Source organism: Perissodus microlepis, chromosome 7 (genome assembly GCF_051167445.1).
Source record: "Perissodus microlepis isolate ML-2025 ecotype Zambia chromosome 7, ASM5116744v1, whole genome shotgun sequence".
Taxonomy (NCBI): domain Eukaryota; kingdom Metazoa; phylum Chordata; class Actinopteri; order Cichliformes; family Cichlidae; genus Perissodus; species Perissodus microlepis.
Genome location: NC_140467.1, coordinates 28785066 through 28812361, shown reverse-complemented (window position 1 = coordinate 28812361; position 27296 = coordinate 28785066). Strand labels below are relative to the sequence as shown.

Genomic DNA, 27296 nt, shown 5'->3' with positions numbered 1-27296 from the left:
AAGATCATAGGGAATAAGCCCTTGAAGAAGAAAGAAGGAGGAGCATCAGAGATGGTACTCAGACCTGAACTTGCTGTCATTAAGTGGTTGGACAACAAGCCAGTTGTCATGGCATCCTCTGCCTATGGTAATCAACCTCAGGACAGACGCACAAGATGGTCTAAGAAAAACAAAAGGTTCGTCCATGTGCCAAGTCCACTGGCAATTGCTGAGTACACTACCAATATAGGTGACGTGGACCTTGTTGCCGAATGTTGAGTTTCTACAGGATGGTCTCTTGCACTCAGAAATTGACAGTATGTGCAGTTCTCTACTTTTTGATCTGGCAATCACCAACTCGTGGCTTCAGTATAGCAGTGACTTGCAGTTTTGGGGGAAGAAACCACTACAGTTCCTTGAGTTCAAACTTCTCCTTGGTGAAGAGTTGCAGCAAATATTTGCCATCAAAGTTCATTTTTACATGTTTGGCCTTCCAATGTCCTCTACAGTGGACATGTGATATCTAAAAAATGGCTGCTTCCAAATAGAGCACATTTCATTTATAATGTTGTAAATCCAAGCCCATTATGTATTCATGATTTGAATCCTGGGTTGTGCGAAATCCCAGAAATAAACCCTAGACAAAGCAAATCTATGGACTAAGTAAGGTGTAGGTTTATTAGGTTATGTTGTGGTGATCCCTGAGTTGGGGGATGGGTGTTCATACTGGAGTGCAAAATTAAAACCAATGGAAGATGGACAAGAAAAGTTCAAAGCCATCATGTCTTCAGTTTAGAAAAAAGAGAAAAGAACAGGACAACCCAGGATTCAAATCATGAAAACATAATGGGCTTGGATTTACAGCAGTAAATATAAACAGTCATGGTCTGGCAGCCAGTCACTTACTGACTAACACTGCAAAACAGAATTGTTAACGTATTTATTTTCATTTCAATTCAGGTTAGAATTTTTTTTTGTGCGCAACGCAGATTTTTTCTGCGCAGAGACCGTGCCAGCAGTGCGCAATTGCTCATGCGCGCAGCTTAGAGGGAACATTGGTTAAAGTGGGATTTGGTAGGTGGAGAAACCCTAAGATCAGGTGTAGCGGTACTTTGCCCTCTTGTGGATGGCTATAGACACTGCAGTGGTGAAGCAGGAGCAGGCAGATTCGGGATACATTTATAAGAGTCATAAACTCATGATGAAGAGAAGTATGCAAGGGCTCTTTTCTTTCACTCATGAAGTGAGCAGGAAACTGATGTAGAGAAGCAGGATGGGACTGGCGAACCCTGATCCAAACATTTTTTACTCAAGATTCAAACAATGCTGAATCTGAAATAATGCTGCTTTGAAAAATACTTTGAATACAGTTACATTTACTCCACCTCACATACTCAGTAAATCAGTTTTTTCATAGATGGAAAATTCACCAATCACATTTTTTGTGGCACATTTCACAACAACTGCCACTGAGACAGAAAGTGAAGGACAACACAACAAACAGCTGGAGTATTACTGTAGTCTTCATCTTTTAATATGAAAAGCCTTGAGACCGTTGTTGTGATTTGGTGTGATTTAAATAAAACTGAGTTTAACTGAAGTGTGACACACTGAGGCTTGGTGACCTTTAACCAGGGAGCAAATTTAAGAAAATGAATGTTCGCAGATCATTTCTGTTTCTCACTGCTGCATCTGACTCAGATCACTGAGTGAAGCAAAGTTCAGGCTCATGAACATTATTTATGAACAAACATGAATATAAAATATTGCAGATCAGTGCTGGTGGGGAAAGCTGAATTCTCACAGATTTAATCACACACTTGTCGTGTTTTGAGCGTTTTTAGTTTTTGGTTCTTGTTTAACTTTATTATTTTTATGATGACTTTTACTTTTGTGATGATTTTCTGTTTTTGGCTCCAGTCTTCAGCCATTATCATTTGTCTTCTCAGAGTTTCACCGTTTGGTTTCCCTCTGCAGTTCTTCTGTGTTTGTTTTTTATGTTTTATTGTCTTCTTGTTTCACTTAATGTTTATGTTAGTAGCTGCTTTTCTTTTTTCTGTGTGTGGTTTTACTTCAGCCTGTGTGAGCGTCTGCCCTGGCCTCATCATTTTATTCTGCTGCTAATTATTTTTATCTGTTGTTGAATGCTCTCACCTCCATCTCATCTTCAATCAGTCCTCTGTATAGCTCTATAGCTCTCAGCACTTTCCTGTCTTTATGTCTGTTTAGTTCCCCGGTAGTGTTGCCCAGTTTTTCTGCTCTTGAGATTTTTCCAGTTGAAATTCAGCTCCTGATGTGTATTTCTGTGTGTTTCTGGTCTCCAGCTTTTGTTTCCTTTTGTACTTTAGTTTTGGATGTTTTTCTTTGGCCAAATAAAGATACTTCACATTGTTGCATTGTTGTCCTACATTTTGATTCTCTTTACACGCCTCTCCATGCTTCTTTTGTTTTATTGTGAAGACCTGTAAGGAGAGATGAACAGAGAAAAAAAAAAAGATTAAACTGAGTCCATTGTATTAACAATACACAGTGCAGTATGTGTGGGGACTGAAATGGTACATGAAGTAATTTCATGGTCATGAAAATGATATAAAGTCATAATGCCTTAGATGTGGAATTATTTATTCTTACAGCTATTGCCAAGTCCTAAGAGTTCACATATTGGTTTATTATTTCTATTGAATGCCAGATGCTGGAGTTGTTATTGGAATTTAAATAGTTGATTTTGGGATGATAATGTAGGCCAGGAAATGCGGCACCTCACAGGACACAATTTCTGGGGTTCTTAATGTGAAGTCTTTTATTGTGAGTGAGGACTGAAAATACAAAAGTGTCCCTTTTACTTCTGTCTAAAAACAAGAATATGGACGTTAGCAGCAAAAGATGAAATGTGGCAAATTAACAGAAAAAAAACAAAAAAACAAAAATGCACCAGAGAAATAAAACCTGCTGAAATGTTACATGCATTATCTTATAAACACTTATATTTCACAGCAATGTCTCAGCTCTCCCTGGAAACTGAAGTACACAAATGATCTCACAACTTATCCCCTACACGCACAAAATGGCCGCCCTGCTCTGCACATGGATGTTACTTAAAATTTAACCTCACTGCTTTTTTTTGGAAGGTGTAACTGTTTGGGCTGGGGCCTTGTTTTCAATCCATACAAACCTTTATAACATATGAACTGTAAATTCTTTACCCCTGTATTTATTTGAATGCTTTGTGTCAGCTTTTGAACATGTGTGGCATCTATTAATGTCAAATCTAGCCTTTCTTTAACAACATAAGCAAACTGCTTTTATATTTAACCGACTTTTCTGTTTAATTACATTTTAAATAATAATAATAATAACAATAGTACTTATTTTGTTAAAAATGTGTTTAAAAACAAGTTTTGTTGTGAAAGCTACAATCCAGATTAGTGGCCTGTTAAATGGTTAAAGTCTAAATGGTTAAAATAAGTTTCCACTTATTTTCATAGTGGAAAATAAAGTAATGTAGCTTGTCCTTCTAAAGAATTAAGTTAAATTCCACAGTTGAATGATAAGAAACATTTTTGGGTTGCTTTTTTTTTTTTTTTTTTTTTACATATAAACACTCCCACATGTTTTATCTGGTCACTGTGCTTATTAGAAACTTTATATGCTGGAAGTTATCTTTTAACAAGCATGTAATGATTACATTTAAATTAGTTGGTCTTTTTTAAAGCACATATAAAGCACATAAGCCTAAACTGACAGTGTCAATACCTCACATTCAGACACAGTAGTAGATGGTATTTTTAATACTATATGTGTTAGTCTAATTTGTTTGCCTGAGGTCTGCATTGACCTTCTGTGTTTTAAGTTATAATGGTTGCACAGCCATTAAGGATCAAATCAGCTTCTAAATAATTTTCTGTTTTTTCTCCCTCTGCTTGCTTCTTACTGTCTTTGAGGCTCAGGACCAGCACTCCTGCCATTACATCAAACCCTTACAAGTCTAGAAAAAGAGCTGTTGGACAGAAAGACATCAAGTGAGTGGTAAGGATTTTGGTTTTCCAATATATTAGCAACTGTCAGTAACATTTATATTAATCAGGCTGAACTTTAATCATAGTTTAGATCAGCCTGTTTTACTTATTGTTTTATTTGTGCTTTGGTTTGGGGAAGTTGTTTCTTCACTGATCTTTTCCTGTCTTCTGTCATTAGACTTGAGATATGACTGCACGATGCTGTTGCTGGGGACTCCAGTTAATTTTACAAGACATGCTGTGTAAGTAAACAAACAACAACAATTTGGTCTGCATTTCTTGAAAGATCACATCCCCCAAACTTAGTTTAGAGGGTCTACACTGTCTGCACAGCATATCAAGGTTCAAGATTCAAGGTCTTTATTGTGAGTACAACAATATACACAGTATGCAGCGTACCGAAATGCTGTTTCACCCCAAGCCCCCCATGGTTCATTTATAAGAATATAAAAAATATATCTCCAGATATAAAACTAGAAATTACAAATAAATAATAACTCGCTAAATTTGGGTAACATTAAGAGCTAAAAAAAGTTACTATTACTAACTACATCTGTGTACAATACACAAAGACAGGACAGAGACAATATGAAGTGGATTGTGCAGTAGGTATTGAATACCAGGTTCAAGTAATAAGTCAGGATATTGTAGACAAGACAGGACAAAGACATGTGCAAGATGCGAAATGTGCAATATAGCATTATGTAGATGTGTTCAGTAACTATGTGACTGAGGAGTGCAAATAAGCATATTGTTCCCAGGTCCAGTTTGCAGAAGATTTGTGGATGTTTGTGTTGTTTTTGAGTCTTTTGGTGAGTATTGTAAGGTGTTTGTAAAAGTGTTTGTGTATATCAGTCCTTTGGTGATAGTGAGTTGAGGGCTCAGACTGCTTGAGGGTAAAAGCTCTTACAGTGTGTAGTCGTTACATTTTTGATGCTGCAAAACCGTCTGTCAGATGGAAGGAGGGAGAACAGTTCATGTGAGGGGTGGAAAGTTTCCTTCACTATGCTGTTCGCACGTCGGATGATGTGTCTGTCGTAGAGTTGGGAGATGGGTGGGAGAGGCCTCCAATGATCCTCTCTGCTGTCCTCACTATCTGCTGCAGAGACTTCTTTTCAGCAAAGGTGCAGTTCCCGTACCAGATAGTGATGTAGCAGCAGAGGACGCTCTCAATGCTTGCCTGGTAAAATGAGCATGGCAGGAGGGAGACTGGCCTTCTTCAGTTTTCTAAGAAAGTGAAGACGTTGTTGGGCTTTGTTCATGATGGTGGTGGTGTTCAGGTTCCAGGAGAGGTCATCTGATATTTGCACACCCAGGAACTTCACACTGTTGACCATCTCAACAGCAGATCCGTTGATGTGCAGTGGGGTGTGGGTCGTTGAGCTCTACCTGAAGTTAACAACCATTTCCTTGAGAGTTTGCTTGCTAAACATGATTGCGCCTGTGTGTTTGGCACGCCGTCTACTGCTCTCTCTTATCTGTCTCATTTTATTGTTTTTAGCCAATCACCAGCACACAGCTTTGAAACCTCACCTGAGTTTTAGCTCTCAGTGGTTAAACACTGGACTTAATTCATTCAGGTTCTGTCTGTCGGGTCACGTTTAGTTCGCTGTTTTATTTACAACTGAGCAAATCGGGTTGGCTCAGATTAAAGTTACGTAACTGCATAGTTTTACTGAAGTTTAATGTCTCACTGGTACATGAACCAAGACTGAACCATTCACTTTTCTTTATTATCTGGTGTGATTTGGATTTTTAAACAGTGAATTTTGAGATTAAACTGACTTTTAATGTTTTTTTATACAAAGAGAAAAGAGAAGGTGTATTATCACCGAGAGGAGCAGAGCTTGCAACAGCATGTTCATCATAACGACTGCAACCTGTACAGAAATATTACATCATCTGTTTTTTCATAGTTATTCAGCTGTATTATAAGGATCAGCTATCTGTTAGAATTTTCCTAGTTTACTAACAACGTAACAAATATATTCAAATAAACACATTTCTTATTTTGGAACTAATCTTTCAAGAAGTGAAAACAGTCTGTCCATCCTCTCCCTGCTCTCCTGCGCTCTCCTCTCCTCAGCATCTCTTTGCTGAGTTTCTTCCTGTTAAAAGGGAGTTTTTCTGGATGAAGCTTGCAGCCATATGTTGTATTTGAGTTTTATAAATTTTCTAGCTCAACACATGGCAAAATGTGAAAAAGTCAGAGGTGTGTTTAAAACATACTGAAAATAAGGAGGGAAATTCAAGTCCAGAAACAAAAACTAAAAGATTAATTGTTGTGTTGTGCTGCCCTCTAACAACAAAGTCTGAAACAACCTTCATGGAAAAACCAGGAAGGTTGTTTAAACCTCTGATGCCATAAACACATTAACCTACGGCTTTGCTATTGTTTAAGCAGTGAGGTATCCAGGTGACTGTGTGCTCCAAAGAACAGCTTCAACCTGTTCACCCTGATCTGTGGAAGCCTTTGAGTGTTCAGGTCTGAAAAGACAAAACTGCTTGCACCTGTTTCAGATTTTCTGTTAAATCACATGACCCAGAGTCTCACCTAATCCTCCACCCTCCTCACTGATTCATGTCTGTTTCTCTGAGGAAAGAAAAATCAGCTATTGCAGACTAAAAACATCCTGTTCATATGTGCAAATGTACATTTGCTGTACAGGTGGCTGTGGCTCGTGAGGAACAGGAAGTCATGGTTTGTTCCCCGGTTGCTCTACTCTGTGTTTTAGTGTCCTTGGGTGAAATGCTGAAACCCAAGTTCCCCCCAGTGCACCTACTGGAGGATGAGTGTGTGAATTTTAGGTTAAAACACTCAGAAATATAGAACTGTATGAATGGATTAATAAACCAATCAGTTTCTTTGTAAGAAAATTTAAAAGCAACAGGTTGACCAAAGTGCTGTACAAAGTAAAAAAGTAAAACAAACACAGAAAAAACAAAACAATTAAAAGCTAGGGAGTAAAGTCGTGTTTTCAGACGGGATTTAAAAATGTTCAGTGTTGGAGAGATCTTAATTCGAAGAGGCAAACTGTTCCAAAGTTTAGGCGCAGCAATCACAAAGGCCCGGTCTCCTCTGTGTTTCAGTCTGCTTCTAGGAACATTCAGAAGCAACTGATCAGCTGACCTAAGAGTTCTGTTTGGAGTATTTTTAGTTAACAGATCAGAGAGGCACGAGGAGCTAATCCATTTAGAGACTTAAAAACAAGCAATAAAATCTTAAAATCAGTTCTAGAACCTACTGGAAGCCAGTGTGAACGAGCCAAGACTGGGAAATTATGGTCACGTTTACGTGTGCCTGTCAAGAGTCGGGCTGCAGCATTCTGAACAAGCTGAAGACGAGAGAGCAGAGCCTGGCTGAATGAGGCGTGCAGTGATAAATTGCTTTGCGTGTTTAAGTAAAGGGTTAGAGTTCTTTATTCTGAATATAATCATACAAAACAATAAAACCACATTAATTATTCATCCATAATGCAAACACACATGCAGCCTCATAACCTTCTTTCATTGCAGCTGAGTGATGCTGTGGACGCATGAATACATCAGTAATAAAAAAAAGATTATAGTCAGTCGGTACAGTATGTTTACTTGCATCACAGAACTATGGAGCCCATTACAACACTGGTTCATCCCTTGTGCCTTCACAGGTCTGGTTACAGTTTAAATTTTTTTCTTTGATTTGGCTTCATTAATTACTTTAATAATTACTTGTTTAACACTGTTAAACTATTCTGTATAGAGTCTTTAAGGGTCCACGAGATTTCACTAATACCCAGTGACTGATTTTGTAAATAACACATATGCACCATGTATACTTAACACATCACATATTTTTCGTTACTCTGTTTCTGCACGCAGGTTCTTAAATTCTTGATGTTGCTTGGACACAATAGCCTAAGATCGTTTATCAGCAGGGGTTAAAGTGAGATTTGGTAGGTGGAGGAACCCTAAGATCAGGTGTAGCCATGCAGCGTAGGAACAAGAATCACTTAGAAATGCAGCAGGAGAAACAGAGAGGACAAGTTTAAGGCAAATGTTAAAGAATTACTTTCATAAATGAAGAGTTAAAATATAACTCGTGGATCATCAGTGCTCAAATTCATGAATATGAATGAACTCTGATCATTTTTGTTTGTAACTGCTGTGTCTGACTCAGAGCTGCATCACTGAGCGACAAAAAGTTCAGGCTCATGAATGTTATTTATGAACAAACATGAATATAAAATCAGATCAGATCAGTGCTGGTGGGGAAAATGAAATTCTCACAGATTTAATCACACAGTCGTCCTGTTTTCAGGGCTTTGGGTTTTTGATTCGTGTTCATCTTTCTTGTTTTTATGATGACAGTGTTGTGATACTATTCTGTTCTTGGCTTTTGTGTTCAGTCATTATTAGAGACAAATTGTTGAAAAGAGCTACTTTTTACTGTCTTGAACTGTTTTACTTTTTCTTGAGTTTAGCTTATACCGAGTGAAAAAACAGATTTACCAACATACAGAAATAAAATGACCTTTGACCCTTAGTTGTACCGCTAAATCCTCTACTTCAAACACTTTATTCAATCGTGCAGAAAAAACAAAGAACAAAAAATTTAATTTAAATATAAACTATTTGACCTGTATAATTATCATCTGTTTTCAGTATGGCTTCATGTCACATCTGAAGATCTGTGGGGATCCTGTGTCCTTTTCCCCTTTCCCAAAAGTTAATGACAAACAGTCTTTAGGTTCTCATACAATTCCTTCTTTTCTCCTCTCAGTGTTTTCTGTACTTCTTCAATCGTGTCTTCATCTGCCAGCCGATGAAGGAGAGGTCCACAGTAAAGCCTGACAAAGCAGAAAATCTCAGTTAAAGTTGATGAAGTGTGTTAAACATCTGTGGAGCGCATCATTGGTCTGGTGTTTACCGGGCACACTGAGGTTCTGGTAGAGGGGAACACAGCAGCTGGTTCAGGTGGAGGCTCTGCCTCATGCAGCACTGCCATTGGCTGAAAGCATGAGCCACACAAGGCTGCCATTTCCTCCTGATAGCTGCATCCTTTAAAGCTTTCACCTTCCTCTCAAACTCGTCCTCTAAAGACAAGATAAGACAAAGTTTCAGTGACACAGAACCAGAGACCAGCAGCAGTTTGTCTTCTTGTTCAGGCTGATGTGGAAGCATCAGTGCTGCTGCTGTCACACAAACTCTGACTACAGGAAGTCTGACTACAGTCCATCTGCTGACTGCTTTCAGAGAGACTAACCTGCTGACAGCTGACTGTGAATAATAAACAGAATAATCAGATTTATGGAGCTGAAACTGTAGAAATTTCATCAGAATGGCAGAGCTGTCACAGGTGTTCCTAATAAAGTGACATGTAGCTATGCATTTCATTGTAAATATCCATCATGGTATCAAGTAAGACTTACCTGGACCATGTTGGTCAAACACAAACCCCAGCAGGAGGGCGTGGAGGCAGTGGACAGTTTCAGGTTTTGGGTGGTGTTGTAGCCTCTTGAACCAGAAAACAGTCACACAGACTGGCAGCTTCAGCTGGTCGGGGATGTTTTCTAAGGCTGAAGTCTGAACCTGCAGAGCTTCTTCAAACACCCTGCGACGCAAACCCTCAGGAGCCTGCACAGAGGTACCACACAGACAAGATGCTCACATGTACCACAGAAACACGTCTATGACCTGTCAGAGCAATTAAACACATATTTCATGATTGACCTCAGTACCTTATGTAGACGCTGTAATTTCAGTTGTTTCTGTTCATCACTGCTGAGGAGTATGGATGGGACACGCTTGTCTTTGATCTCTTCTCTATCCCTGTCATATTCAGTGCACATCTGACCTCCAGTTAACAGTCCATAGAAGTACTGTCTGATGCGGTAAGCAGCTGTGTAACTACTGCGCTGTGAAAAGTCCTCCACAAGAGCAGGCAGCAGAATAGTCTTCTGATCTAAAACACTTATGACGAAAGTGGTGAGTTCTCCACTCTCAACTTTTTTACTCACCCATGTCGGCAACTCAAGACATTTTTTTTCTGGTTCAACATATTTTTGAATGGCGAGTTTGAATGTTTGGTTTTCTTTTTTACCAACATGATTTAAAGCTTCACTCAGAGCACGTTCTCTCTTCTGTGAGTCGTTCAAACCGTCCAGATTCACTTTACTTAAAAATCTGAGCATACCATCCAGTCTTTTAATGCTGTACTCACCAGGTGAAGATGATTCATTTGCAAAGGTACCATTGTCTTTTAATCTTGAATAATCATTTCCTGCTATTGAAGCAAAGACTGGCATGAGAGCAGGGTCCAATTTAAAATGCTCACAAAACTTTGAACGTGTGTAGAGCTTAGCAGGAATTTTGCCATCCTCTTTGCTTTTCCACTCAAAGTTGTCGAGATGAAGGAAACCTTTGCACAAATCAAAGATGTAAAAATCCTTATCAATGGACAGCACAGCACATTGTTTCTGATTTGCAGCAGAAACAATTACAGGGTCAGCTTCTCCTAAACACTGTTCAAACATGATGTCTTTTTCCTTTAAGATTTCTATGAAGACATCTTTTACCAGAGGTGGTAAGACGTTACATCCTTTTGGTGCAGCGTCAGGCTCAGTCTCTGCTACTGTCTTTGCTTTTTCCAGTTTATGTTTTAGACGAGACACAAGATGTTCACGCTTCTCAGGCCCTGAGCCTCCATCCAGGAAGACGTACGGAGTGACTTCACAGTCCTGCAGAGTCTTAAAGAAGTTACAGACCTCATCTTTGAATCCAGGATAATCTCCTCCACAGCGCTGGTCCAGCTTTGGATCAGACGTATAATACAAAGAGTAGTACAGAGCTGCACCATCAATGATGAGACCTGTTTTTTCTATGTTAACCTCTTCAGAGACACAAAAATCATCTATAATTTTCTTTAAGGTTGAAACCTCCATGATTCCTTAAAGTGTTGTGAAGGTGAGTGGTGGTTATTGTGCTAATGCCTCTGTGTCTGCAGATATTTACACACCTCCTAGAACATCGTACAGGTACACACCCACACTGACAGAACCAGTCACACCTGTTCTGACTAATCTAGCATACCTATGTTACTCTTTGGTTTCATTTCTTTCATCTTCATGTTGTGGTCTTCTGTTTTATTTCATTTGATTTGATTTGATTTCAAGTAAACTCAGGTGCCCTGGCTTTTTGTGAAACAATTAATTGGTTCTCGACCCGTCAGAGCATTCACCCATTCTTTTAAATGACAGAGTAAAAACGGTGTTAGTGATAAGTTAGACAGAATCATTACCTCAGACTGTCTTCTGATTATTGAGAGAAATAGAAGTGGAGATACTTCTGTTACAAATGCAATATTAATATAATATCAATAGATAATAATACAAATTTTATTTCAATGAATGTAATCACTCACATCTTTTATGTAGAACATAAGCAAAGAAAAACATTGTACAGCTGTGGTCAGAAGATCTTAATGATAACCCCGAACCACTAAGGCTGCAAACAAGTCGACAGCTGAGCTACTAAGTTATACATGAAACAAAACTATTTTTTTAAAGAAAGATAGCGATGTAGAAATACACACGACTGTGTTTTCAGATAAAAGTAACAGTCACACAGTGAAAAGCAGAAATAGATGAGGAACAAACGGTGCTAAAAGAGAAAGTTATCATATTCATGAAGCTAAACTTAATAAATTGTGCGTTTTTGATCAGTATTTACTCAGGTTTGGATTTACGCATTTGTAATATAGTCTTACATGTGTTTATATTGATTATTTGTGTGTGGATTGAAGCACGCATTTCCTGAAAAGTTACACACAAATCATTGTACACATTTGTGAGTCTAATTTTAAGCTTTTGGATGATCCTTGAATGAATGTTTGGATGAAACACCCTCGCTTTCGCAGAGAATTCATTCCAACAGCATTTTGACTCTATAACTCCTCAATCACGATATCATGAGTCACAGGACATTCTGGACATTCACAGACATGCTTCATGCAAAATGCACCTTTTATTTGTATGGATGTGTGCAGGTATATGTATACGTATGTATATTTAGTGTACATATAGTATAGACATGTACATGTGTATGTGCATGTACATGTCTATACTTATTGATATTTACAGATATCTATTACTTACATAGTAATAGTAGTAGTAGAATAGTTAAATTCATGTCAATCTCTGCTACACTTCATGTAACCTACCTGTGACCATGAAACCACCGACACTGTGCAGCAGTCACACACAGTTCTTTACTTTGAATCCATCACAGTACAGCAAACTAACCTGTTTATCCTGCACTAACCTGCAGAGGATGTTCATGTAACCTTTAACACAGTTTACCTCAGTTCGTTTAGCAGCAGGTTTCACAATATGAAAAAGCACAAGGTCACATGTATGCAATGTGTGATTTAAAAACATGAGCACTTACATGTAAGCTTTAACACTTGGATGCACAACCTACCAATACCTACGCTCTTTCTTTTTGTGGGGTCAAAAATGACCCCAAATAAAATCTGTTTTTGCAATAAACTGGGTGTTATTCTTCAAAATCTTTAAAACAAAGAGTTGTAATATATTCATATTCCAGGTATTCCTCATAAAACACATTTGTGACATGAGGCCATTAGCATTTTTATATATTTTTTCATTAATTTTAAGAAATTGCAGTTTTTGTATCACTACCTTAGTCTTCACAAAAAATCAGTGCTTTTTTGCAATAAACTAAAGACATTTCTCTCATTTTGGTTAAGTTGATATATCTTGTTCAAACAAAAGAGTAATTTCATTTTTGACATGTACATTTTTTTATTTTCATTCACATTTGAGCACTTAGCAATCAATCAATCAGGCGTCAAAACATGTTTGTGTTCAGAACTACAAATTAAATTTCTTTTATCAATTATTGTTTTTTTTAATGTCACAATTCCAACCCTCCTCCTTTATCCGGGCTTGGACCAAGAAAAAAAGTGACCCGAAATAGGCACTCTGGTGAAGTTACTTTGTGTGTGTGTTTGCATTTATAAGTAGTTTTAAATCTTGTGATCCACAAAACATCATAACAGTAAAAGAAGAAGTGACTGCATTACAGTCATTACGGGAGCAGCGGCTTCGCTCATGCACATTTCATTTGGAGGTGTGAACATCTTCTGCCCTGATAGCAGCTGGGGGAGGACTATCCTCCGCCTGTGAGCGCTTTGGCACGGGCAAGGTGCCCACGGCAGCACCCGTTGCTTGTTGAGAGTAAGAGTGATACACACTTTCACGTCAAAAGTCGTCATAAATAAGTCTCCAATAACACCAGAAAAAGTCGCCAGATTTGTCGCTAGTCGCTTTTTAGAAAAATAAGTCGCTATGGGGGTCTGAAAACTCACTAAATATAGCGACAAAGTCGCTAAGTTGGCAACACAGGTCCTGGATTATTTGTAGGGCAAGGTCCACAGGGATCCTAGCTGGCCTTCGAGCAGCCATGTTTAGATCAGAGGTTCCCAAAGTGTGGGGCACCTAGATAAACACAAAGCAGGAGATGAAACATCGGCAGATATGTTTCCAAACCAACTTCATTCCAAGCCAAAGACTAGAAAATATGATGAAGCTTGATTGAACTGCTCCAGTAGGAGTAACTTTTTAAGTTATTTTACTTTTCCTTTCTTGTTATTTTTCCTTGCTTTTGTTTAAATACATGGTACCTGCACAATCGTTTTGTGTTGTGTTTATTTATTGATTATTGAACATCAGCTCCAGTAGCCCTTCTTAAGTCTAACGATCGAGTCAACTGATAATCGCACAATATCTAGCTTAATACCTGGTTTCTATGAATTCATTAGCACTTCATCAGTGCTACATGAGGTTATAGTCTGAGAAGCAGTGCCAAGACAAAAGGTACTGATATTTATGCAAACAAAAAGAGAAAATAAAATGTCTTTATCTTAAATAATATTTGCTTTTTTCCTGCTAATGTGCCCGGTAAACTCTGTAACATTGTTCATGGTGTTACATGTGATTTCTGTGTCATAGATCTTTTACATGTTGGTTAAACTGCAATAAAAATGATGGGGCACATAAGGATGTTGAGTAATTTGAACTCAACAGTATAATGTGGACTCATAAAAAGATTAATCCTTGATGATATTAGTGAACAAAAAAACCTCCAAAATCATATTTTCAAATTTGTTGTCCATAACGCAGTTGAAAAATAACTAATTCGAATGATAATTTTAATTTTATTTTGTTTTTTATTCCAACATTTTATATCCCACTACATTTTTCTGACCAATCCCAAAACAAAATAGAAAACATTCTTTTAAAACAATTTATTACTTAGACTGTAAATTAGTATTTACAAACTCATAAAGCATAAAACTCCTAACAACATGTCACCTGTACTTGATGAGGTACGGGCTAAAGCATGGAGATACAAATGACATGCAACACACACACACACACACACACACACACACACCATTAACCTTGTACAACAGCAGCACAAGCTGAAGCACAATATGCAACACAAACTGTGCTCACCCAACATTATTGATCATCAATGACACGTTCTATTAAAAGGGTCCAGGTGATCAGGAAAATTGACAAAATGTGTCCCAGTCAGAAAAAGGAGATAGGGAGGCAAAAGGGTTAAATTAAAGAGTTTTATTTAAGTTTCTATTAATAACTCAACTAAAAGAGAAGGACAAGCCGCTATGACCAGTTAAAGAAACAAACAACTCAGACATTGGTCAGTAAACTGAAAAGTAAGTAAAAAGAAAAAAAAGAGTGTGGTCACCAAACACTCCTCGCCACAGAGCAGGAGTAAACAATCACCGAACATAGCTCTCCAGCTGCAACAACCAGAGCTCACCTTTCTCCTGCCTTAAATACCTTTAATTGCTGATGGGAGTCAGCTGTTCAAAAGCAAAAAGGTGGCACCTCAGGCAGGACATACGTAGGACACGCCCACACAGGCAACTTCAGGAGAAGGCCCTGCTAGGGCCGTAACAGAAACAAACACCCCTACAATCAAACTCCAGTGAAACACACACACACACACACACACACACACACACACACACAGGGACATTAGACAGAGCAAAACAATGTATTTATTTTTCATCACCTTTTATTTCCTGAACTAGCAAAACTGAGGCTGGTCCAAGTTTGTATTTGTTAAACTGAGCATAAGGGGGGGGGGGATCTGATGAAAAGAAAATCACCGGAGAACAGCATGAAATCACAGAGATAACAGGATTAGGGGCTGTATGTCAGTATGAGCAAACAGAATGTAAGATGGCTGATTACAGACACCACCTGAGATTCAGCCTCAGATGCAGAAAAAACAGGATTACTCCTAAGCTGCAAATGAGCTCTGTTAAGGCCTTGAAGCAACAAAAATACTCCAGAAAGCACAGCACCAGTTGAACGGGTAAGACAAACACATTTTTACCATCAACATGCTAAAATTTAAAGAGGACCGGATCTGACAGAGACTACAGTTTTTCTGGATGAGAATACTCTCCAAAAGGTGTTTGATTTCACAAAAAAACCTTGTCTATACCAAATGATTTGTCTGATAAATTCTTGAAAAGTTCCTCCTTTCCTCTCTCAGCTGCTCATTAAACACCTGACTGGCATCCATGTTCCTGTTTTCTTCAGTTTCCTGCTGCTCATAAACTATATTTGAGTTAGTGCAGTTCAATCACCTGACTGAAAAAAGTAAAACAAACCAAACTGACAGCTCTTTATTTCCCTGATTTTGTTCTTTTCTTCTTGCTGTATTAAATGTTGAGGCAGGATTGTGTTTTATTTCTGCATTACTTTAAGTTTTAAAAACGTCATCATGTTTATCCAAAAATAAAAGGAAGCCATTCATCTCTTAAACCTGCATCACTTCATTTCTCTGTGTTCTTAACGTCTACTGTAAAAATAATATATTTAGTAAACCACATTTAGCTGTTTTGACTCTTTGGTGTTATGGAGTCACAGCCTCTATGACAAAAGACCCTAACTCTGCTTTCTTGTCCAAATTCTGTATAAATTCATCCAGACGTCTAGAAAGGAGAGCTGCACCATCCAAAGTGGGATGGATGCCATCTTCCTCAATAAGACCAGGGTTTTCCCAGAAGGTTTTCCAGTTATCTAAGAATTTCACGCTGTTTTCTGAACACCATTCAGACAGCCAGTGGTTCAATGACAGCATGCGGCTATAGATGACATCATTGGTCTCATAGGGGAGGGGACCAGAGAAAACTACAGTGTCTGACATTTTTTTGGCAAAGTTACAAACTGATGCAATGCTAATTTTAGTGACCTCGGATTGACTGAAAATGCTGTCATTACTGCCAACGTGAATTACAATCTTCCCATATCTATGTTCATTCTGAAACAGCAGTTTCAGATAAGCTTTAATGTCACCTGCTCTTGCTCCTGGAATGCAATTGATCACAGTTCCTGGAGTCTCTAGCTGCACATCTCTGAGTACAGCATCACCAATAAGCAGAGTTTTTTCCACAATGTGTGGATTGTCTGGATTGGTTTTGGAATCTTCATCTGAGTTCTCCTCTTCCTCAGGCTTCTGTACTTGTTCCTCACTTGAGGGCCCTTCCCCAGTAGTTTTTGGATAAGAAATCGTCTTTAAATATTCATATAATTCCTTCTTTTCTCCTCTCAGTGTTTTCTGTACTTCTTCAATCGTGTCTTCATCTGCCAGCCGATGAAGGAGAGGTCCACAGTAAAGCCTGACAAAGCAAAAAATCTCAGTTAAAGTTGATGAAGTGTGTTAAACATCTGTGGAGCGCATCATTGGTCTGGTGTTTACCGGGCACACTGAGGTTCTGGTAGAGGGGAACACAGCAGCTGGTTCAGGTGGAGGCTCTGCCTCATGCAGCACTGCCATTGGCTGAAAGCATGAGCCACACAGGGCTGCCATTTCCTCCTGATAGCTGCATCCTTTAAAGCTTTCATCTTCCTCTCAAACTCATCCTCTACAGACAAAATAAGACAAAGTTTCAGTGACACAGAACCAGAGACCAGCAGCAGTTTGTCTTCTTGTTCAGGCTGATGTGGAAGCATCAGTGCTGCTGCTGTCACACAAACTCTGACTACAGGAAGTCTGACTACAGGAAGTCTGATTACAGGAAGTCTGATTACAGTCTTAACCTGCTGTGACATGCAAGGGCATGAGTCATCTCTGTGGGCCCTCTTCCTTTCAGTGTAGCCAGTAGTGATTCATATTCTACATTTGTTAACAGTCCACGATGTCCATGTCTGCACAGTTTTCACATTGATTTCCCAACACTTTATAATCTACAAATATTTTTTGGTTAAATAAGTTTTATTTTGTGTATCTTGAAACATTGAAAACTCCGATTACACTTGTAACACTAAAGACAACTAACAACATTTCACCAGAAACATGTTTTTGCCACTGTCATCCTCTGTCATGCTCACAATCTTCTTCTAGCCTGGTCCCCTGTTAACCTGCTTAGAGCCTCAGACTGTTTTCAACCTGTTTGGTGTTGAAGGTCAACAGGGGTCAAAGCAGCTCATCAAGACACACCAGAATAACTGTAAATAATATAATTATCTTTTTAACTGAGAAAGTTTAAATACATTTTGAAACTTGTACTTAGAGTGTTGATACTGATAGATACAACTGTTTATAACTTAAGGTCTCCGCTATATGAGCTCACCTTGTTTCCCATCATTTGGAGAGGAGGCTGTCGATGCTGCTTCAACCTCTCTGTTAGCTTCTGAAATGAAGGAACATCTTTCACATGTGACACTTTTTCATTGTTTTCAGTGACAGCTGATAGCTAAACCAGATTTTATTTTAAATTGTATAACAGTTAACTTCCCTCATTTTGCTTTTCTTGATTTCCTTCTTTTCATTTTTAATACCTTTTATTTTGCTTCCATGGGGAAAGATATCCCTCATGGTGCACATTCGCAATTACTTAGATAGAATAAATAAGCAGTGACATCCAGTGTAGGGCGGACAACACAATTTTATAAGTGCCATCAGAAAGCCTCCATTATATTATTGTTTTTTTCTCAACCATTCTTCCATAAAAAACAATTGTAAGGTCACTGATGTTGGACGAGTAGGCCTTGCTCGTACTCTCAACTGTAAATCATCCCACAGTTGTTCTGTCAGGTTGAGGTCAGGACTCTGTGCAACTCTGTGCAGGGCAGTCAAGTTTGTCCACATCAAACCTACTCATCCATGTCTTTATGGACCTACTTTGTGCAGTTATGTGCAGCGATGTTGGAACAGGAAGGGGCTGTCCCCAAACTGTTCCCACACAGTTGGCCAAAATGTATTGGTATGCTGAAGCATTAAGAGTTCCTTTCACTGGAACTAAGGGGATGGGACCAGCTCCTGAAAAACAATCCCACATCATAATCCCCTCTCCACCAAACTTTACTCTTGGCACATTGCAGTCAGACAAGTACTGTTGTCCTGACCACCATCAAGAACAGACTCATCAGTCGGATATCCAGACAGAGAAGTGTGGTTCATCACTTTAGATAACATGTCTCCACTGCTCTAGAGTCCAGTGGCAGCTTGCTTTACATCATTGCATCCCACTCTTTGCATTGTGGTTGGTGATGCAAAGCTTGGATACAGTTAGTCGCCATAGAAACCCTTTACACAAGACTCTCTACGCACTGTTCTTGAGCTAATCTGAATGCCACGCGAAGTGTGGAGGTCTGTAGTGACTGTTTGCACAAAGTTGGTGACCTCTGAGCACAATGGGTCTGCTTGCTCTGTAATTTTACATGGCCTACTACTTTGTGAGTTGCTGTCATTCCCTATCGCTCCCACTTTGTTATACTGCCACTAACAGCTGACTATGGAATTTTAGGCTACGTCCACATTTTTTAAAATGCAGCCTTTTCTATGCGTTTGGGCCTTTCGTCCACACATAAACGGTGTTTTGGATCATTGAAAACTGAGATTTTTAAAAACTCCTGCCTGGGTGGAGATTTTTTAAAACTCTTTGCATTTACGTGTGGACGAGGAAAACTGAGATTTAGTCAACCAACGTCAAAGGTGTGCGCCTTTTTTGACTTCACGCTGTGCGCCACGTTATTGTTTACATGAGATAAATTTCTACAATGGCAGATATAGACAAAATACTGTTGCAGTTTTTTCACGCTTATATACACACACGGAGTTACTTTCCCTCCATTTAGAAAGACTGAGGCGTCAGAGTGAACTTCTACTTCTGTGGCTTCTACATTCAACACATATGCTCTCACAACCCAAATCCCAACGCCAAAGTCGTCTGTTTCGGACGAAGACTGGGTCGAACCACCTCTTGATAGACAACTTTGAAAGCACGGAGGTACTTCCAGAAAAATGGCGAGAGAATTTTTGCATGTTGAGGACTTCACTTTTGGCTCTTTGTGAGCTACTTCGTCTGCACATTGAAGCCCAAACAACCAAAATGAAGTTGCCTGTCAGTGTTGTAAAAAAAAAAGTTGCATGTACATTGCATTATTTAGCTGATGAAGTGAGGTTATGCAAGACTGCAAACGCTTTCGGACTATTAAGGCAAGTGGTGTTGAAAATAGTAAGACAAGTTTGTACTGCAATTACTGTTCACTTGGGCCCTGTGTTTATACAGTTACCACCAAGTACAAAGTAGAGGAACTTGTAGCAGGGTTTTACTGAGCCTATGGAATTCCTCAGTGTATTGGTCCTGTGGATGGGACCCATGTGGAAATAAAGCAACCATCCATGAATTCTATGGACCATGTTAACAGGAAGGGTATGTTTTCTCTGAACATACAAGCCACCTGTGACTATAGGTATTAATTTATTGATGTTGCGTTGGCAAGGCAGTGTACACAAAACCCATATTTTTGCAAATTCTACGCTGAACACACATTTGAAAAATGGCATGAACTGTGGAACATAAAGAGGCAATTCCAGTTTTCCTTATTGAGGATCCAGCATACCCATGGCTTCCTTACCTAAAGAAAGAATACGCAACCGTGGGAAGCACTGCTCACGAACACTATTTTGGACTATGCTTATATCGAGCTCATTGAATTTGTTTTTACAGACTGAAAGCATGGTTTAGAGCATTGCAAAGGCCCTGGCAAGTCTCCCAGTTCGTGTTTTCGTGTGTTTTTGCTGTTTTATATTCCAGCGTGATATTGAGGAATAATTCCACCTCACTGTCTCTCCACACATAGGACTCCTTTCTGCTTTTATGTGCCATCTTTGTTTGTGCTTAACTGGCCAACATGGTTAGGATTATTTTGCCACCTTTTTTTTTTTTTTTTAGCATGTTCTTGACAGCATTTGATTTGTTTTTTGCCTTTACATGTGGACAGAGATATTTTTTCAAAACTGCACGTGTGGTCCGTTTTTTTTTTTTAACGAAAACTGAAATTCTCTGTTTACAAAAGTACCTGTGTACATGTGGACATAGCCTTGGTAGGCAGGAAATTTCATGACTGTACTTGTTACACAGGTTGCGTGGTACCATACTGGAATTCACTGAGCTCCTGAGAGCGAAGCATTCTTTTACTCATGTTTGTAGGAGCAGTCTGCATTCCTAGGAGCTTGAGTTCATACACCCTAGACCACGAGAGTCATTGGAACACCTAAACTCAATGATTTGGATGGGTGAGTGACTACTTTTAGTACAGGGTGTGCCATTTATATGGATACGTCGTAATAAAATGGGAATGGTTGGTGATATTAAAGTCCTGTTTGTGGCACATTAGTATATGTGAGGGGGCAAACTCCTCAAGATGGGTGATGACCAGGGTGGCCATTTAGAAGTCGGCCATCTTGGATACAACTTTTGTTTTTTCAATAGGAAGAGGGCCATGTGACACATCAAACTTATTGGTAATGTCACAAGAAAAACAATGGTGTGCTTGGTTTCAACGTAACTTTATTCTTTCATGAATTATTTACAAGTTTCTCTTTGTTCACAGCCATTGACATGTCGACGAGGTTAACACGTGAGGAGCGGATCGAAATTGTGTTGATATCTGGTGAACGCAGTAACTGGGTCATTGCAGCAGATTTCAATGCAAGACACCCTACGAGACCACCCATCTCCCATGCTACAGTTAGCAAACTGCTTGCTAAGTTTTGTGAAACTGGTTCAGTGTTGGATTTGCCAAAATGTGGACACAAGAAAACTGTCACTAATGAAGAAACATCAGTGGCTGTCCTAGCTTCATTCAGCAAGAGCCCACAGCGTTGCACTCGCCGCATGTCACTGGAGAGTGCCATTAGTCAAACATTCCTTCGGCGGATATTAGCTACTCACAAATGGCACCCTTACAAACTCCAGCTACTGCAGCATGTCAGCGAGGATGACCCAGATCGGCGCACAGAATTTGCAGAATGGGCAAAACAAAAATTGGAACAGGACCCTCAGTTCACGCAGAAGATTTTGTTCAGTGATGAGGCAAACTTTTATGTGAATGGTGAAGTTAACAAACAAAACCACCGCTATTGGTCTGACACTAACCCACATTGGATGGATCCCTCCAAGACTGTTGGAACAACAAAAGTGATGGTTTGGTGAGGTATATGGGGTACAACGATAGTGGGTCCATTCTTCATCAATGGAAACCTCAAGGCCACTGGATATTTGAAATTGCTACATGATGATGTGTTTCCCTCTTTGTGCACTGAAGCTGGCACGTTCCCTGAGTTTTTCCAGCAAGATGGTGCACCACCACATTATGGGTGCCAGGTCCGAGCATTCCTAGATGAACAGTTTCCTGGAAAGGTCGTCGTGGGCCAGTTGAATGGCCCCCGAGGTCTCCCGATCTGACCCCCTTAGACTTTTATCTTTGGGGTCGTCTGAAGGCAATTGTCTATGGTGTGAAGATACGAGATGTGCAGCACCTGAAACTACGGATACTGGATGCCTGTGCTGGCATTTCTCCTGCGGTGTTGCTATCAGTGTGTGAAGAGTGGGAGAAGAGGGTTGCATTGACAATCCAACACAATGGGCAGCACATTGAACACATTTTATAAGTGGTCAGAAACTTGTAAATAACTCATGAAAGAATAAAGTTACGTTGAAACCAAGCACACCATTGTTTTTCTTGTGACATTACCAATAAGTTTGATGTGTCACATGGCCCTCTTCCTATTGAAAAAACAAAAGTTGTATCCAAGATGGCCGACTTCTAAATGGCCACCATGGTCACCACCCATCTTGAGGAGTTTGCCCCCTCACATATACTAATGTGCCCCAAACAGGACTTTAATATCACCAACCATATATAAATGGCCATATAAATGGCCCACCCTGTAGTACAGTATATTTTCTATCCATTATCTGGGAAATATCTACCATGTTACCCAGTGACACTTACCTGGACTGTCATGGTGATACATAAACCCCAGCAGGAGGGCGTGGAGGCAGTGGACAGTTTCAGGTTTTGGGTGGTGTTGTAGCCTCTTGAACAGTCACACAGACTGGCAGCTTCGGATGGTCGGGGATGTTTTCTAAGTCTAAAGTCTGAACCTGCAGAGCTTCTTCAAACACCCTGCGACGCAAACCCTCAGGAGCCTGCACAGAGAGGTACCGCACAGACAAGATGCTCATGTGTATCACGGAAACACGTTTATGACCTGTCAGAGCAATTAAACACATATTTATTGATTAACCTCAGTACCTCATGCAGACGCTCTAGTTCCAGTTGTTTCTGTTCATCACTGCTGAGGAGTATGGATGGGACACACTTGTCTTTGATCTCTTCTCTATCCCTGTCATATTCAGTGCACATCTGACCTCCAGTTAACAGTCCATAGAAGTACTGTCTGATGCAGTAAGCAGCTGTGTAACTGCTTGGCTGTGAAAAGTCCTCCACAAGAGCAGGCAGGATCATTGTCTTCTGATCCACAATATTTATGATGAAAGTAGTGAGTTCTCCACGCTCAATTTTTTGAAGAACCCATAAAGGCAGCTCAGAATCAGTCTTTGTTGGTTCAACATATTTTTGAATGGAGAGTTTGAAAGATCTGTCCTCGATCTCACGAACGTGATTTACAGCATTTTGCAGAGCGTGTTCTCTCTTCACTGAATCATTACAGCTGTCCAGCTTCAATTTGCTTAAAAATGTGAGCATACCATACAGTCGTTTGATGTCGTTTTGGCCAGGTGAAGATGATTCATTTGCAAATATTTCTTTACCTAATCTTGAACAATCATTTCCTGCTATTGAAGCAAAGACTGGCATGAGAGCAGGGTCCAATTTAAAATGCTCACAAAACTTTGAACGTGTGTAGAGCTTAGCAGGAATTTTTCCATCCTTCTTTCTTTTCCACTCAAAGTGTTTAAGATGAAGGAAAACTTTGTTCACATCATAGATGCAGAAATCTGTGTCAATGGACAGCACAGCACATTGTTTCTGATTTGCAGCAGAAAAAATCTCAGGGTCTGCCTCTCCTAAACACTGTTTAAACTCTATGCCTTTCTCCTTCAAGATTTCTATGAAGACATCTCTGACCAGAGGTGGTAAGACGTTAGGCCTGTATCTTTTTCGTACAGTGCAGCCAAGCTCAGTCTCTGCTACTGTCTTTGCTTTTTCCAGTTTTTTTTTTTAGATGAGACACAAGATGTTCACGCTTGTCAGATCCTAAGCCTCCATCCAGGAAGACGTACGGAGTGACTTCACAGTCCTGCGGAGTCTTAAAGAAGTTACAGACCTCATCTTTAAATCCAGGATAATCTCCTCCACAGCGCTGGTCCAGCTTCAGATTAGAGTAATAATACAAAAAATAGTACAGAGCTGCACCATCAATGATGAGACCTGTTTTTTCTACTTTAACCTCCTCACAGAGAGAAGGTATCTGATCTATCAAGTCCTCTAACTTTAAAATTCCCATTATTCCTTAAAGTGTGGTGAAGGTGAGCGGTGGTTATTGTGCTAATGCCTCTGTGTCTGCAGATATTTATACACCTACTAGAACATCGTACAGGTACACGCCCACACTGACAGATCCAGTCACACCTGCTCTGACTAATCTAGCATACCTATGTTACTCTTTTGGTTTCATTTCTTTCATCTTCATGTTGTGGCTTTCAGTTTTATTTCACTATGTGGAGCAAAATGAAATGTGTTTCATTAACTTTCCAGCTCTGTTAATATATCAAAGATACTTAGTTCTTTAAGATAAGAAAACGATACGATAAACCTTTATTAGTCCCAAACTAATAAAGGTTAAAAAAGGTTTTATTATCAACACATGTCCCAACTGGTGTTTAAAGAAATCAGTATTTAAATTCAGTAATGAACCATGTTGTGAAGAGGAGCTTTTCAAATTGAGAGCCACTGCTAAAGAAAGGCACGATTTTACCACCTCTCGGGTTGATCACTGTAACACTGCCTATTCAGTCCATGTTCTCCTTTCTTTACTACAAACAGTCCAAACTCAGGTGCACTGGCTTTCTGTGAAACAATGAATTGATTGACTCATTAGAGCATTCACCCATACTTTTAAATAACAGAGTGAAAACAGTGTTTGTGATAAGCTAGAGAGAATCATTACCTCAGACTGTCATCGGATTATTGTGAGAAAACCTGATATTGTTGGAGACTATGTGAGGAGCAGGCATTGCACTGAAGTAAAACACATTTACAAAAGATTTCAACATTTCATATCTTGACTCATGAGCTTTGAATAGCTGCAAATCACTGCAGTGTGTTTGTATTCACATTTTTAGGTTTCTAATCAGAGGTGAAACAACTAGAGTCATTTGTCACCTAAGTAGAAGTAGAGATACTTGTTACAAATGCCATATTAATATAATATTAATGCATAATAATAAAAAGTTTATTTCAATTAATGTAATCACCTTGAACATCTGTTATGTAGAAAGTAAGCAGAGGAAAACACTGTACAGATGTGGTCAGAAGATTACATACTCAAAAAGATTAAGAATAACCCAGGAACCACCAAGGCTGCAAAACCAACAGCTGAGTTAGTAAGTTACACATGAAAGCGGTAGAAAGAAGAACAAAGATAGTCTCTGTCACCAGCTGCATCTGGAGAGGCCCAGCATCCACCTATTGCTTTTCACTGTCCAAAGCACTGTTTGTTGCTTATCTATTTCTTCCTTTCTCTAAGCTGATGTGGACTTGAAAGAGCAGTTTGTAAGAACTGATCCTGCCACTGAGACAGGTTTCTCAGGTAGGAGGAAAGTAGCTCTGTGCATCTTGACCATGTTTGGCTCCACTCCACAGTGAACTTTATCAAAACTAAATACCGATCCCAGCTCATCAATGAGCACCCCACATGTGTATAAGGATGACCCTGACTCCATTCAAGCCCAGGTTTAAAATGCTGTCAGAATAAGCTAAAGCTCAATTCATTCACTGAGCAGAAAAGTGGGGAGTTGATTAAATATGGAGAGAAATTTGCACCCAAATGTCTGAAACTACACGTAACATCTCCCTCACTCACTCACAATACCTCAAATACGTGTGCACCAATCACCTGGTACACACAGATCATATCACATGCCCACGTGGGGTTCACACAGATCGACAAGTGTAAGCTATGTTCAAGTCCCAGTGTAAAACTGGGACTTCTGGGCTTCAACTGTGTACCTGTGTCTATTTGTTTTGTTTTGTTTGTTTATTCTTTTTACTTATTTCAAATAAAGTGGACACTTATGCTCCCAGCAAGGTTTTTGAAAGATAAAATTATCAGATTCATGAAGCTAAACTTAATCAACTGTTTGTTAATGATCAGTATTTACACGGGTTTGGATTTATGCATTTGTAAAATAGTCTTCTGTGTTCAGATTGATTCTTATTTCTTTGTGGTTTGAAGCACGCACATGTGAGTCCTCAAACGTTACACACAAATCATTGTACACATCTGTAAATATTATTTTACGCTTGTGGATCATGTTGTATGCATTTCCAACACTTTTGAGGGAAATTTCTCTCTTTTTCGACCTCTTTAAATTTTAGTTGAATACCCCTAATATATACTGTTTATGCTGTGTTTATATTAGACTCTGTATAGCTGGTATGAAGGTGGAATTCAGTGAATGAATCTCAGGATCACCAGCTAAAATTCATGTGAATCTCTGCTACACTTGATGTAACCTACCATGAAACCACAGACACTGTGCACCAGTCACACACTGTTCTTTACTTTGAATCCATCACAGTACAGCAAACTAACCTGTTTATCCTGCACTAACCTGCAGAGGATGTTCATATAACCTTTAACACAGTTTACCTCCGTTTGTTTAGCAGCAGGTTTCACAATATAAAAAAGCACAATGTCACATTTACAGACCCAGTGTGTGATTTAAAATCATGAGGACTTACATGTAAGCTTTAAATGAGCAGTCCTTACCTTTAAATATCACCTGCCTGTGAAATACAGCAGCTGGACCTTTAGCTAGCAGCACAGTTTGTGCGTTTGTTAAGCTGATAGAAACATTGCATTTGAAATTACCTGCCACTTAAAAATATTTTACTCCTTTTATGTTTTTATTGTCTTTATTTTTATCTCATCTTCAGTAGAGCTAGCTAGATGCTGAAGCAACATACAGACACCTGCAGTGCACTCAGAAAAATTATGGTTCTTAAAAGGTTCTTCAGATGTCTTCATGGTTCTTTAAAGAACCATCATACGTCAAAGAACCTTTTTATTTTGTGGATGGTTCTTCAGCTATTACAAATGGTTCTTTAAAGAACAAAAGGTTCTTCATCCTTAGCAATCTAAGTTTGATGGTGTAAATGGCATAAATATTTATTCACTATAACGAGGCTGTGAATTATACTGTGTGTTTTCTTTGTGTGCATGTGTGTGCGAAGGGGGAGGGCGGGTTACCTGGCAATTACCCTTTAAGAGAAGATGGTAGGAAACTGAATATTCAAATAAAAGTTAGAAATATTTGCTTAGACCAAGGAACTGATCGTGGACTTCAGGAAGACCAGGAAACACTTGACCACTGTTTCAATCCAGGGGGTCAGTGTTGACATTGTGGAGGACTATAAATACCTTGGAGTACACATTGACAATAAACTGGACTGGGCTAAAAACACCACAGCACTTTACAGGAAGGGCCAGAGTCGTCTCTATTTTTTGAGGCGACTGAGGTCCTTCAACATCTGCCAGAAAATGCTCAGGATTTTCTATGAGTCTGTTGTGGCCAGTGCGATCCTCTATGCTGTTGCATGCTGGGGGAGCAGGCTGAGGGTCGCAGATGCCAACAGACTTAATAAACTGATCCGTAAGGCCAGTAATGTTGTGGGGATGGAGCTGGACTCCCTCAAGGTGGTGTCGGAGAGGCGGATG

General features: G+C 39.4%; 2 protein-coding genes and 1 pseudogene across 4 annotated transcripts; all 3 read right to left on the bottom strand.

Annotated features, from left to right (window-relative positions):
- Window positions 1-6901: 6901 nt before the first annotated feature.
- LOC146383314 (single-strand DNA endonuclease ASTE1-like) lies at window positions 6902-10996 on the bottom strand. The gene is made up of 4 exons (XM_084934513.1): window positions 9716-10996; window positions 9407-9611; window positions 8905-9070; window positions 6902-8824 (listed from the first exon to the last, which is right to left on the bottom strand). Exons 1-4 carry the CDS (start codon window positions 10916-10918, stop codon window positions 8704-8706), a joined length of 1695 nt encoding a protein of 564 aa, XP_084790639.1. The 5' UTR covers window positions 10919-10996; the 3' UTR covers window positions 6902-8703.
- A 3256-nt stretch (window positions 10997-14252) lies between these two features.
- On the bottom strand, window positions 14253-22438 carry LOC146383313 (uncharacterized). Of its 2 annotated transcripts, XM_084934512.1 has the most exons (4): window positions 22346-22438; window positions 17674-17733; window positions 16800-16965; window positions 14253-16719 (listed from the first exon to the last, which is right to left on the bottom strand). In XM_084934512.1, exons 1-4 carry the CDS (start codon window positions 22365-22367, stop codon window positions 15954-15956), a joined length of 1014 nt encoding a protein of 337 aa, XP_084790638.1. In that variant the 5' UTR covers window positions 22368-22438; the 3' UTR covers window positions 14253-15953. The 2 variants fall into 2 exon arrangements, with proteins under 2 accessions (XP_084790638.1, XP_084790637.1); XM_084934511.1 differs by lacking the exons at window positions 17674-17733; window positions 22346-22438 and having other exon boundaries at window positions 16800-17662.
- LOC146383312 (single-strand DNA endonuclease ASTE1-like) lies at window positions 22405-23928 on the bottom strand (annotated as a pseudogene). Its single transcript, XR_014800739.1, has 2 exons — window positions 22649-23928; window positions 22405-22542 (listed from the first exon to the last, which is right to left on the bottom strand). The product of XR_014800739.1 is annotated as a single-strand DNA endonuclease ASTE1-like (transcript).
- Between the last annotated feature and the right edge of the window lie 3368 nt (window positions 23929-27296).

What these genes read in the sequence shown, in the direction of transcription:
- LOC146383314 (XM_084934513.1), bottom strand. Translation starts at nt 10,918, where the DNA reads ATGGAGGTTTCAACCTTAAAGAAAATTATAGATGATTTTTGTGTCTCT. An exon ending in AATTACAGCGTCTACATAAG is followed by an intron (nt 9,612 to 9,715) that starts GTACTGAGGTCA and finishes ACCTCTGTGCAG; the next exon opens with GCTCCTGAGGGTTTGCGTCG. An exon ending in GTTTGACCAACATGGTCCAG is followed by an intron (nt 9,071 to 9,406) that starts GTAAGTCTTACT and finishes TCTTGTCTTTAG; the next exon opens with AGGACGAGTTTGAGAGGAAG.
- LOC146383313 (XM_084934511.1), bottom strand. Translation starts at nt 17,152, where the DNA reads ATGTCACAGCAGGTTAAGACTGTAATCAGACTTCCTGTAATCAGACTT. An exon ending in CCAGAACCTCAGTGTGCCCG is followed by an intron (nt 16,720 to 16,799) that starts GTAAACACCAGA and finishes TTGCTTTGTCAG; the next exon opens with GCTTTACTGTGGACCTCTCC.